Consider the following 13,109-nt stretch of genomic DNA (forward strand, 5'->3'; position numbering starts at 1 on the left):
AATCGGGGTGAGGCAACCCCGCACTAGCTGCTTCCCCCCAGCAGACCAGGGAGACGCGAAGCTAGCGCGCCCCTGCTCCCCCTCCCCCCCCCAGCAGACCAGGGATACGCAGAGCGGCTTTTCTCAGCAGACACCTCAGCTTGAGAATAAAGGACTGAGGGAAGTGAGGTGTGGGAGAATAAAACTGAGCTCTGGAGAAATGTTTGGCTAGAGTTTCCCCTACAATATGTACCAGTTCCGACTTACATACAGATTCAACTTAAGAACAAACCTACAGTCCCTATCTTGTACTTAACCCGGGGACTGCCTGTACTTACATCAGGGGGAATCGATAGTTTGATGATTATTAACACCATTTACACTCTCTGGCAGTGGTTATTATGATGTGATAAGCAGAGGTTTGGAAACTTATACCATCAGTACATTTTTAAAAGGTAGAATCAGGATTGTAAACTATCTATAATTTTTACCACATGGAGGGCACATGTACACAGCAGGACTAAAGCCGAAATAATCTACGCAACTTGAGCTACGTCAATTGCATAGCTTAAATTGAAATAGCTTATTTCGACTTTTGACACTGTCTACACAGCAGGAAGTCTGACTTAGAGCACCTCTTTTCCAATTTCCCTTATTCCCTGTAAATGATGGTTACCGGAGTTGGCGTAAGAAGTCCATTATGTCAAAATAACTGCTTTAGTGCAGATGCAGACTTTGTTATTTTGGAATAACATTAATTACTCTGAAATAATGCTGCTGTGTAGATATAGCCTAAGTGAAGTTATTTGAAGATAGCTATTTGATATTAGTAACCCTATTTTGAAATGCCAGCAAATAATTTCTCAATAACTTACATATTGTGCTGCTTGGTACAGATTATATACAACACATATAACCACACTATATTTTTAAAATTGTAGTCTAATCTTACATATATTTTAGGGCTTCATAAACATGTATTTGATTGAAAAACATCGTAAAAGCAAATATTCAAAATTTGTTTTCATGAAATCATGAAAATCAGACTTTTCCCCTCCTCCCCACAGGTGTTTTGAAGAACTTCTTATTCAGCAGTTTATGTTCATGCCTTCCTGGCATTTTGTAGATGTATTTTACTTTGCAGTATTAATTATACTAAACATGTTTTCATATTTGAATCTATCAAATGAATTAAATTTATTCACATGGCTTTTAACTGAACAGCTAGATTTTTAAATTTCCTTAGGATAAAAATTTGACTATACTATCAATGGTTAAAGTAGATACACTTTGAAATTCTATAACCTGAGTTATTCAGGAAATCTGACTGTGGTTCCGTTCAGGCCTTAGTATTTATGAATACATCAAAAAAAGTAGGAGGCATTCACTAATTTTGTGGCTATATGTTACTATGTATATTGATGGCATGTGGTTAAACAAACTGCATCATTTTGTGTAGTAGGATACAGGAGGAGGAGAAAAATGGGAGCAACTGATTAAATACATTTTAAAGGAGTCCATGTCTCTAAGCAGACCTATAGCTAGCCCAGTGATAACAGACATGCCCACAATATGGAGCTGTGAAGGGGAACAGCCGCTCACATCTCAACTATCCTCTCCATCTACTCAAGTTTTGGCAGGAGGGAAAAGGGAGGATGGTAAAGCTATTAGGAGTCCCTTTGTCTCCTACCTGATGCATGTCAGAGATATGGCAAGATGTCCTCTTTACATAGGAGGGGAGGGAATGCCAGAAACAATAAATTCACATTCTTATTTATTGCCTTTCTGGGGTTAACTTCACTGCAAATTGCCTTATTTTAGAATATGACTTATGAAAAATTGAGCTAAATGATGCTTCTCATACGATTGGACAACTCATGGTCCACACTGTGATAGCTACTTATAGCTAAACCTGGGCTACAGAAATTAATTACTTTAAAAAATACATTCTCAAAAATCATTACCAAACAAGAAACATGGAGTAACATGCAGGATTGGGGCCTAAGAAAAAAAAAGTCTTGAAATGCTTCTAATATAAAAATTGGACACTGACAAATATGATTTCAAGTCATGATATGCACAAAGCTTTAAACTTTCAAACATGTATTCATGTGAGTAATCTTTATAGTTCAGTGATATATCAATATGTGTCAAAGTTATTCACGTGTATAAGATAATTCGGAATTCTTTTGGTAGGAAGCCTTGTGCTTAGTAGGAAGTGTTTGTCATATTAGGATGTTACTTTGCAATTTGACAACTTCAGCCACTTTCTTGGTTATACAATCACATGTTTTCAGACCAAGACAAATGGGAGAAATAATATTTGATTTACCCTCAGAAACAAGTAATCAAACTTAAAAAGAAAAAAAGGAACCAATTTTCTTAAAAAATTCTAAATGTGAAAAGAATTTGAGAGCATTATGAGAAACTGAAAAAAACCATGGCAATCCTCCTGGAATCTCCACTATTGCAAATGCCCAGTGACAATTATTGTAATATGTACACTGAATATTTACTTACTCTCCATGCGACTTTCTTCAATAGATCCCATATGTACAGCTTGTGAAAATACTGGAGCATTGTCATTTATATCCAGAACTCTGATGCGAAGCACAAGAGGCGGTTCTACTTCTCTATTAGTAATTGCATGTTTAGCATAGCATGTTATCTGGATAAAGAAGGTTACAAATATACATACTTTAAAAGAAGAAGAAATAAACTCAAACTTTGAACATAATTATTAATTGAAGCTTCACTTCTTTCTCTGTTGGAATTCATCAAAAGAAGACAGGAAGTTAAAAAAAAGGAGGCTAATTACTATGCTACTAAATGGATTTAACACTTACAGCAAACGTTGGGTCACCTCTCGATCAACTATTGATGTTATATTAATTTCTCCAGTGTTTTTATTAATAGCAAAGATCCCATAAGGTGGCTGATCAATTCCTATTCTGGAGATGCTGTATACAATTGGTTGGTTTTCTTCACAATCGGATCGAATCTACAGCAATAAACAAATGGAAACTATTATGTTCATCGTAGTTTACTGAGAAAACAAGTGATGGCTTCCCCCTCCCTCACAGAATTCTCAGTTATTCTCCTCACGGGCCCCACAGACTGTATTATGTCAGAATTCATGGTGGGCTGGGAGTAGCCCCTTAGATAGCTTGTCAGTGCTGCTCTTTCAAAATACATCTATACTGCAATTAAACACCCCATTGCCTTCCTGTGCACTAGTCAGGCACCATCCCAAACCTTGCTCTCAGGGATTCTCAAAGTAGGTTGGGAAAGAAAGTGCCATTATGTGACGATAGTGTACCTGCCATCAGACAATCAGAATGTAAGCTGTACTTTCCAAAAAATGGAGCAGCATTCATGTTTCTCTTGTGATCTCGGAGGCCTCTGTACTGCCCTCAAAACACTCAGTACCACAATCTAGCCCATAACTCTCTGATCTTATGTGGATATTGCAATTTCAGTATATCTAGCAGTACTAGAGCTTCTTCCCTCTCCTTTTCTGCCTTTTTTGTTTTAGATATTCTAGACAAAATGTATTCTTTAAAGATCTCTATCAATTAGCTCAGTTAGGCCTCAAGCTTTATTAGATGTTCTTTGCAGCATCTCTCTGTGATCCCTCGAAGTGAGTCATATTTCCCCTTGGACGCCTATAACTGATTAACTTAAAAAACAACAAATGGTCTGGTAGCACTTTATAGACTAACAAAACATGTAGATGGTACCATGAGCTTTTGTGGGTACAGCCCACTTCTTCAGATGATCAGAGTTTTGAGTTTAGACCCAAAATAAATAGGGGAGAAGAAGAGTACGTTATTGATTTTAAAAATCAATAAACACCACTCCTGCACACTTACTTTGGCAATTGGATTCCTTTTTGAATTATCTTCTCCTTCTCTGCAATCTGCAGTGAATTCAATCCATTTCCGTTTTTGTCTTTTGAAGGTTTTCCATCATGTCACATTATTTTCATTCCATTCTTTCACCTTGGACAGAAAGGGCTCCAGGGTCATTATGACAGTCTGAATACAGTGGTAGGATTTAACAGAGTAAAGTAGGGAAGACCGTATGGACATCTATATAGACTCATAGCTTGTTTATAAAGCTTATAGTCACAGAGCCTAAGATGGCATGGCCCTATTTTTGCTTCCGTGAATAGTCATCTGACTTTAGTAGAATTACTTTAGTGATTAGGAATTTGCAGGAGCAGATCTCTTTCTTGCTTAGCAGGTCAATATTTAAGTATTTTTGTCAGGGTTTATGGTCCAAAAATCTCTTAACTTACAAAGGCCTTTCATTTTTAATGGTAGTACATTTTCATTCTTCAAAAATATCTGCTCTTTAATAAATAGTTTTATAAATATATTACCTCAACATGGAATCCAGCGCTGACATCCAAAAATGCCTGCAAATACAGCAAAGCAGTCAGTGGAATGCAAAGGTTGGGTATCTTTCACTAACAAATCTAAGAAAAATGTACTGAGACATATTCAGCACTCAATCTGTGTGTTCCACACAAGGAATTTTGTCTGTGAAACGATATATCCTGAAAGTGTGCGACTTTTACTCAGATTACTTTTGAGGTTTGGGTTTAAAGCACAATTTCCCAGTAGATGACTTAAGAGCATGTGTTAAGTGGTTGGATCACAATTAGCAGTAATTTCAGAAAGTAAACTCTCCAGTTAAGAATTGTGAGGTAGCCCAGAAGCTCTACAACCCAATGCTGCTTCCATTTCAGTCAATGGGAAATTTGCCATTTACTTCACTTGAACTTCTTCATGAATTGGTACTTCATTTGGGCGAGTTGCTATAAACATCATTTTGGGCTTAGTTTTTTGTTGTTGAAAACAAACAAAGGAACACAGAGTGAAGAGGAACAAAGAAATGACATTGATCAGAAGAAAAAGGGGTAATAGTGCCATCATTTCTTATCAGAGAACAATAGGAAAAAAAGCAAATACAGTTTATTCCATCCTTCAAGAGGAACCGAATTGCTCTTTCTGTAAAACATTAAGGGTACGTCTACATTGCACAGCTATTTCGGGATACCTCCAGTATCACAAAAAAGCTATCTTGTGTCTACACAAGCTGCCCATTATTTCAAAAAAACAGCTATGGTTACATCTTGCACTGATCTGCATTAAGGTTGTGAGAGAGAGATGCTAAACATACTGGGTCAAATTAGCTGGGCAGGTAATACAGAACTAAGCTGTTATGACCAGATCCTACCCACACTTTCATCAAAAACAACACAGCCCCGCTTAATTTGCACTTTCGATATACTTTATTTACATCCCTCTGCTAACAGAGGGGTGTAGTGTAGACTTAGCCTTGGTGATTCTAGTGAAGACATGCTAATTCAAACTGAAAAGGGCTTTCCAGCTGATGCTGGTAGTCCTGCTTCCACAAAGAGTAAGGGAAGTTGAAGAGTAAGGGAAGTTGAAGTTCTCCCTTCGACTTCCTGCAGTGTGGACAGTGCCAAAAACTTAGTTAAGGTACTTCAACTTCAGCTATGCAATTACACCTAAAGTGCCATAGAACTACTTGTTGTTATTAAAGTTACAGACACGGCTACTGCTCTGAGACTTTTTAACCTCTAAAACTGAGTACCGTGTTCTGCTTCAGCATTAGTGATGTTTTCAACTCCTGGTATCATGAAACAAAATTCTAAGCTTTATCCTTGGCTGAAGGATAAAACTATTTTTCAAACATTTTCTTTGAAAATTTAATTTATATATCGTAATTGTTTCTTCATAATTTAGTACTCTAATATATTTTAAAATTTTAAAATTAAAACCTCTTCCTTAAATATGCATAAACAAAATTAGATTAAAATGATCTGATTCTGTCAGACTGCGTTTCTCATACACAGGACTACAAAAGAGGGTCCTGGATTTGCTTTAAAAGAGATTTATTGGTAAAAAGGCTGTGATTGTTCTTGCTAAGTTCATGCCGAAGTCCAAGCATGGGCCAATATACTGGCTTTGTTTAAGTATATTAGGTTAGACTCTATGCCACTCTTCACATGGAAAGTTATTACTCATATGGAGGTTCCATTAATGTCAAAGGCTGTGTCTAGACTGCAGGTTTTTTTGGAAAAAAGTAGCCTTTTTTCGAAAAAACTTCACCTGCGTCTAGACTAAAGCCTCATTCTTTTGAAATTAAATCGAAAGAACGCGGCTTTTCTTTCGATGGTGGTACTACTCATTTCACAAGGAAGAACGCCTTTTTCGAAAGTGCTCTTTCGAAAAAAGGCGTTCTTGAATGCAAACAGGGCTTTTTCAAAAGAGAGCATCCAGACTGCTTGGGTGCTCTCTTTCAAAAAAGCGGCTTGCTTTTTCGAAAGTACTGCTTGCAGTCTAGACGTAGCCAAAGAGATTATGCTCTGGCTGGCACACCCAGGGAAGGAAATGGAAAGATTCCCATGGAGTCTAGTGGCCTTTGGATCAGACCCTAACTAAGTAAGGAAATATTCATGTGCATAACGATTGTAGGGTCAGACCCAATGTGAATTTGCTTTAAGACAATAAAAAAAATCAGGAGGAAAGAGGCATTTTTATATAAAATTTGAAAGGAAACTTTGTTTAGTTAAGTATATCATTCAATATAGTAAAAAAGTGCAATTGATACAGTAAAATTATCAGTTCACAGTGTCAGTTATGGATTTAGGCCCTGATCCTGCATCTCTTTCATGAGAAAAGACTCCTAATGTGAACTGATCCAGGATTGGTTCCTTATTTCCATTCAGCATGGAAAAAGGCCCAACAATGCGAGAGACCTTTTCTTTTCTCATCTTCCTTGGCTATCATTGATAGCCTTCTCTTCCCTGAATACCTGCTACCAAGTCTGTTTCTCAATAGGAATATGTAGTACTAAACAGCAACTCACCACAGTTTCATTAGCTGTGCATTTTAAACAAATGGGCTTCATGCCAGGTGTTGTGGAAGATTAAAAGTTGTGGTTGTAACAGAAGTTACTGTGTAATATGTGCTAATTTTAATTCATGCATCCTTCCTATAAACATTTTCCTCCAAAGATTATTGAATGAGTGTGTTGTCAGAAGCTGGTCATGAACTCTTATCACTGGATGCCATTTGTAGTTATTTTTTTCTTTTTAAAAATCACTTCTCTCCAAAGGCAATGAGGTTCACAAATGGCAATTTTGTCCACTGGACTCTACTTCACTACATTGTAAACCCTTTATTTGCATTGGTCGCCAGTTCCAAAAAGAGTAACATGCAGGTAATCCCACTCAAATCAATGGGACTGCCAATGTGACCAGATACTGCTCAGTAAGCTTTATAGTCTGGCCCCACCTCATTAGTGCAAAATGAAGAGAAGTGATTATGGGGCAGATTTTGCCACCTGAATGTAGACTGAATAGAGCCTTGAGACTGTTCACAGAGTAAGTACTATTCACTGTAAGGTGGATGTGGGGAAAAATCTGGACCTAAATTGACAAGAAAAGTATTCCCGATGAAAGGATAACGACATAGGCAAATAGGCTTTTTAGAAAGAGACATGTTGGACAAGTAGCTTTAGCCTCACTTCTAATCTAAAAAAGTACATCTAGGGAATTATTATTACCCACTTAGTGAGAGAAGGGGAGGATACTCTGCCCACATTTGGCTGCGCTCTGATTGACAGTCACAAGCCTAATTCAATGTCAGTGCAGAGCTGACCTACCGGCAGGACAGCATGAAACAAATTACACCACCCAAAGGGCACGATGAAAAACCCTGCCAGACATTACACTGATTCAGTGTCTTTTAGCAGGGACTTCCTTTGGGAGAGCTTCTGTGTAGCTTCTTTGGGAATTAAAATGGCACTCAAAGAGACTGTGCTGGTGATCTTAGTGCTTCCTTAGGATGAAATCCTCCCCTGGCTTGCAAGCAACCTCATTGTCCCAGAAAGGTGTATGAGAGTTAATGGCCTTGGAATATATATATTATAAGACTCAGCATTTTCATGTGTATTCCATATGTTGACATATGCTAAGCTATCCAATAGAATTCCTTCAAAATATATAATCACAAGGTTGTGTGGAAGATATAATATTACCACTATACGAGAACTTGGCATGAGGTATGCTATTGGAATTTTGGGGCAGATGGAAAGTTGAGTGAAGAGACAAACTTGACAGGTTTGCTGGAAGGCTCATGGAACGAGCTTTGGTACCCTTTCGCACAGCATCACAATTTTTGTCCTTTCACAGACCATTAGCCTGTGTGAGGATTCACACTGAAGAGAAGGTCCATAGTAGAGTGAGCAGGCAGTTGAGGGACGCATTTGCTAGACTGAGGCGGACATGCAATGCCAAAAAGTCCTGTTAATTAGGACCATCTTAAACATTTTTATGTTTTGTCTGTCTCAAAGATTTGCAATTCAGTTGTATAATATGAAAGACCTGGGCCACTGGCACTGGAGAAAAATATATTAAAACACCATTGAGGTCACTGGAGCTACTCCAGATTTATATTGAAGTAGCTGGGAGCAGAATTTGGCCCCTAGCATTTATATAGCATTTTGCATCCTCAAAGCAGTTTACAGTGATTCACTAATCACTAACTGACTGCCAAGCAAAATTATAATATGCAATTTTGGAACCCTCCCTCCTCCACCTACTCACTTCCAAATGACTGAACATGCCCATAACTCCTTTTTTTGGCTCTGGTTCCCAGCATCATTCTATAGCACCTGATTCTACTCTTTGAAGTCAAGGGGAGTGTTTGCTGATCTTGTTGGGAGGTGTATAGAGAACTCACACTCATTATATTAGTCATCCTTGGGCCACTGTGGTTTCGTTTGCATCAGCACTTTAAGTCATATACTGCACTTCTTACTCAGCCAACACTCTCACTGAGTAAAAGTCTATGTGAACACACCCTTTCATGAATGTCTGTTTCCATAGTTCTGTAACTCAGCTCCAGAAAAACCAATCCCAGCCACTGTATGCTAACTACTAAGGAATAGGGTTGAAGCTTCGGCCTGATCTTCCCTCCCTACTTATTTAAATAAAGCATGTAGTAGCTTTAAATCCAAACAGAAAAGCATATTTCTCATTGCTGTTATCTAACTGGTTTCCCTTTTGATATCAAATAGTTTCATTTTTTAAGGGGATGCATGATTTGTCATCACTTTGTCATCAGGACTTGTTTTCCTCTGTCACATGAATAATACAAGGTAAGCCCTATAGAAATTATACATGGTTCCATTTCTTAACTGGCATTAACCATCCAAAAAATGAATGGAGAACTAACCTGAGTAAAAGTTCTAAGGAGAAGTTGTTCTTCCAAACTTGAATTTAATAAGTTAGATACTTAAATCCATGTTTAGGATCCTAAATAAAAAATTTCTGATTTCCAGTGGTGCTTACAATCTATAGTTTCCATTCAGCGTCTCTGAATATCAGTCCACTTTTATTTAGAAGACTAAATGTAGATTTAAGTACTTAACTTCAGATACTTTGAAAACTTTGGCTTAAGATCCCAAAGCTAAATTCTGCCCTTAAATACCTGTTGCATCTTCCATTGGCTTCAGTGGGTATTCTACATGCATATCCAAAGGAAGGTTCTACAAGCTTTCTACAAGGTTTTGCCTGTATTATTTATGTGATAATAAAGGAGAAAAAATCCTGATGACAAACATGTTAAAGTGTTTAGTTTCATGAATACAAACATTTAAAAGTGACTGAAACTTTGGGCCTTATTTTGCTGTCATTGCTGTGGGGAGTGTAACTTCTGTTAATGTCAGTGGGCAATACATTGGGAAAACTTAGCATGTATAAATGTCACCTTCAGTTTCCAATGTATTGTAGAAATTATGAGTAGTTAATGAAACCTGTATCTTTGCAGTCAGAAGAGAAAGTGAAGAAAATAAATGGGAAAAAGTGGTCAAGCAAGAGAGATGATGAATTTAAGATTGTTATAAACTAACCATCACATGATAGCTGGATGGAGATGAGTCATACTGAATCAAACATACCGTTTCATCAAAACATGCCTCTGAAGCTACAAGAAAACAAAATCCAGTTCTACACCCTGTACTCAAGCAAGTAATGACCTTGGAAGTCACGTGAGTAAAAGTTGCAGAATCAGGCCTATGAATGGGAAAATATGTACCAAAACTTTAATAGTTGCAGAGCTCAATGTGTTTCTCATAAATTAAGGCTTTAATTTAAAAAGGCATTCAGATTGATGCAGGCTTTATGTCATTTATTAAACTGAATTATTAAAATTTATTTAATCTCGCCATTTCCATATGCACTAAAGGACTCTTTTTCTTATCCATTTGGGAATTACTATGAGACTGAATTAAAATAAGATTCATTTAAATTCCAGCTATGAACATTTGACCAGTCCTCTGACAAGAGAAGGACGTGTTCCATGTTCCAAAGATAAAAGTTAATTTCTTTGCATAATGAACTTCCATACAGCTAACACCTGCCAAAATGTGGGGAGTGTTTACATAAGCTTTCAGTTTTCCTAATTGAAACTGAAATCTTCACTCAGTCACAATACAATGGTAAAATTATGCATTTAAAAAATGCAGTGTTGAAAGATTATTTTTCTACTGTAAAATATGTACTTGAATGGACAGTAGTTTATAGTATAGTTGGGCTATGTCTAGACTAGCATGATTTTCTGGAAATGCTTTTAACGGAAAATGCTTTTTTTTTCCGTTAAAAGCATTTTCAGAAAAGCGCGTCTAGATTGGCACAGACGCTTTTCCGCAAAAGCACTTTTTGCGGAAAAGCATCCGTGGCCAATCTAGATGCACCTTTGCCCAAAAAAGCCCCGATCGTCATTTTCGCGATCTGGGCTTTTTTGCAGAAAACAAATCTCAGCTGTCTACACTGGCCCTTTTGCACACAAGTTTTGTGCAAAAGGGACTTTTGCCCGAACGGGAGCAGCATAGCATTTCCGCAAAAAGCACTGATTTCTTACAGTAGGAAGTCAGTGCTTTTGCAGAAATTCAAGTGGCCAGTGTAGACAGCTGGAAAGTTTTTCTGGAAAAGCGGCTGATTTTCTGGAAAAACTGGCCAGTCTAGACACAGCCCTCTAGTTTATTTGTACTGCCATCCAAGTATGAAGAATAATTATTACCATGTAATTTAATTAACCAGGTCACACCTAATACTGATAATATTGAACAAAAGGCTAAAATTGTTAATATGGCACACAATATTCCGTACCTAGAAGAGGCCTGTATGCTACAAGAAATAAACAGAAACTAATCTGAATCAGAACCCTTTTTTTTGTGTGCCAAGAATCAAAATTAGTTACTTTGCAGCTGCCCCTCTTCATTAGATCTATTTTACTGAATGAAAAGCTAAGAGCTAAAGTTTGCTTAATCTTCCCAAAGGAAGCCCCACTATTTTTATTCTATGTCAATAATCCTCTGGATAGTTTAGTAGTAGCATTTAAAAAGTTATTATATTTACACTTCATTGTACAGCTTGTGTGTGAAACAAACACCACAAAATAAACTCCTGTACAGGACTTCTACTTGTGGTAGTTTTTAGGGTCTTATAATTGTCCTTCACTGTAGAAATACAAGATGAACTATGAAAAGCAACCCCCAAGCCAATAAAATAAAGTATAATGCCAGAACAGAGCATCACAGAATCCTTTGTGATCCTCTTTCATATCTCTCTGTTTTAAAGATGTTAGTCTTTAAGGTGCTACTACACTATTGTTGTTGTTGAAGTTTTTCTCTTTTTTTAATTAGTTTCAACTTCCTGATGCTTACATCACTATTCTGCCTCCTGCCCCTTCTCCCCCATAATAAAAAAATAAACCTAGTAACAGAACATCATCTCCATTGTAAGGGTTTCTTTATTTTCTACTTTTATACACGAACACTACTGCACTAGAATCATAGAATCATAGAACTGGAAGGGATCTAGAGAGGTCATCAAGTCCAGTCTCCTGCCCCCAATACAGAGACAAAAGAACCAACATTTTTGAACGAGGGACCTTTTGCTTGTTAGGCAAACATGTGATACCCACAACACTGCAGAAACCTACAGTGAAATAATCCTAGTCATGATTTTTTTGAAAGAATTCTGGATTTTTCCCCTTAAACTGAACAAAGACAAATATTAATAATAATGAAAAAGCCTCTTAAGACATATTTAGGACTATAAACATATCTTGTATTAACAATCAAAGCTGTCCAATGTATAGAATTATACTCAGAAATTAACATTAAAATTAAAATCAGAGGGTTTTTTTTGCAGAAACTTTTTAAAAGATTCAGTTAAAAATGAGCTATGGTTAGAGTCTAATGCACAATGTTTAATACTGCCTTGATTAATATGAGTTTCAATATAGTTAAAGTGGAGACAGCAGAAAATGTAATCCTCTGCAGAAAAAGATTTTGATATTAACATAAAGCTTACAAATATTATTTTAAAATTCTACTTACCATTAAAATGAATAGAAATGCAGTTGTTCTATAAGGGAGCCAATCCATTGAATCTGATTATTCTTAGATACAAGTCCAAATGAGTTGTTGTTACACTCCGGTTCCCTTTCCCTCCTTCTGTCTGGTGCCAGTGTAAAAAAGACACTGGCTAGATGTTCTTCACCCTAGCTTGGGAGAGGTTCTGCTTTCCTCTGAAGGAAGCACTGAAGATAGCGTATAACAGAGTCTGTTTCCCCACCCAAAAATCCTGGGCTGGTCTCACCTGAAATACTGAACAACATCATTATTGCTTCCAGGTACAAGCTTAGAGACACACCTTAATTCTTATTGCAACAAACCCCTTTGCTGGATACCAAAGAGATCATTTTAAAGAGAGAAGACAAGCTTTACAGGGACGATACCAAATACATTACAACTTACGCCAGGAGAACAAATTAAAATGGTAACTGATCACTTCAGATGCAATTGAGAGATTTTTTCCTTTCTGTCCGTCGACTAAAGGCACATAATGAATATTATTGTAAAGAATTTGAACTTTAACAAATGACGAGTTCATCTGAAAATATATATCCATTTCATACAGCAGAATAAAACCAAATAGCTGTCTTCTGGGCCAGACATTGACCAGACCTATCTACACCATATGTGCTATTAGGAAAAAATAAACTGAATAGCCATAAACAAGA

The 13,109-nt window shown here is 37.0% G+C and overlaps 1 protein-coding gene across 9 annotated transcripts in view; it reads right to left on the reverse strand.

Moving 5' to 3' along the window:
- LOC102449867 (desmoglein-4-like) overlaps positions 1-12,690 on the reverse strand; it is a 29,465-nt gene extending 16,775 nt beyond the window's left edge. For 8 of the 9 annotated variants that reach the window (XM_075920783.1, XM_075920788.1, XM_075920787.1 and 5 more), the window contains exons 1-5: positions 12,424-12,690; positions 4,364-4,399; positions 3,852-3,980; positions 2,826-2,980; positions 2,500-2,647 (exon numbers count right to left, since the gene is read on the reverse strand). In XM_075920783.1, coding sequence (XP_075776898.1) covers positions 2,500-2,530 — 31 coding nt within the window. In that variant the 5' untranslated portion in view covers positions 2,531-2,647; positions 2,826-2,980; positions 3,852-3,980; positions 4,364-4,399; positions 12,424-12,690. The remainder of the gene's footprint in view (positions 1-2,499; positions 2,648-2,825; positions 2,981-3,851; positions 3,981-4,363; positions 4,400-12,423) is intronic. The other variant, XR_012901501.1, reaches the window with a different exon arrangement.
- Between the last annotated feature and the right edge of the window lie 419 nt (positions 12,691-13,109).

The sequence above is a fragment of the Pelodiscus sinensis genome, chromosome 2 (assembly GCF_049634645.1).
Source record: "Pelodiscus sinensis isolate JC-2024 chromosome 2, ASM4963464v1, whole genome shotgun sequence".
NCBI classification, from domain to species: domain Eukaryota; kingdom Metazoa; phylum Chordata; order Testudines; family Trionychidae; genus Pelodiscus; species Pelodiscus sinensis.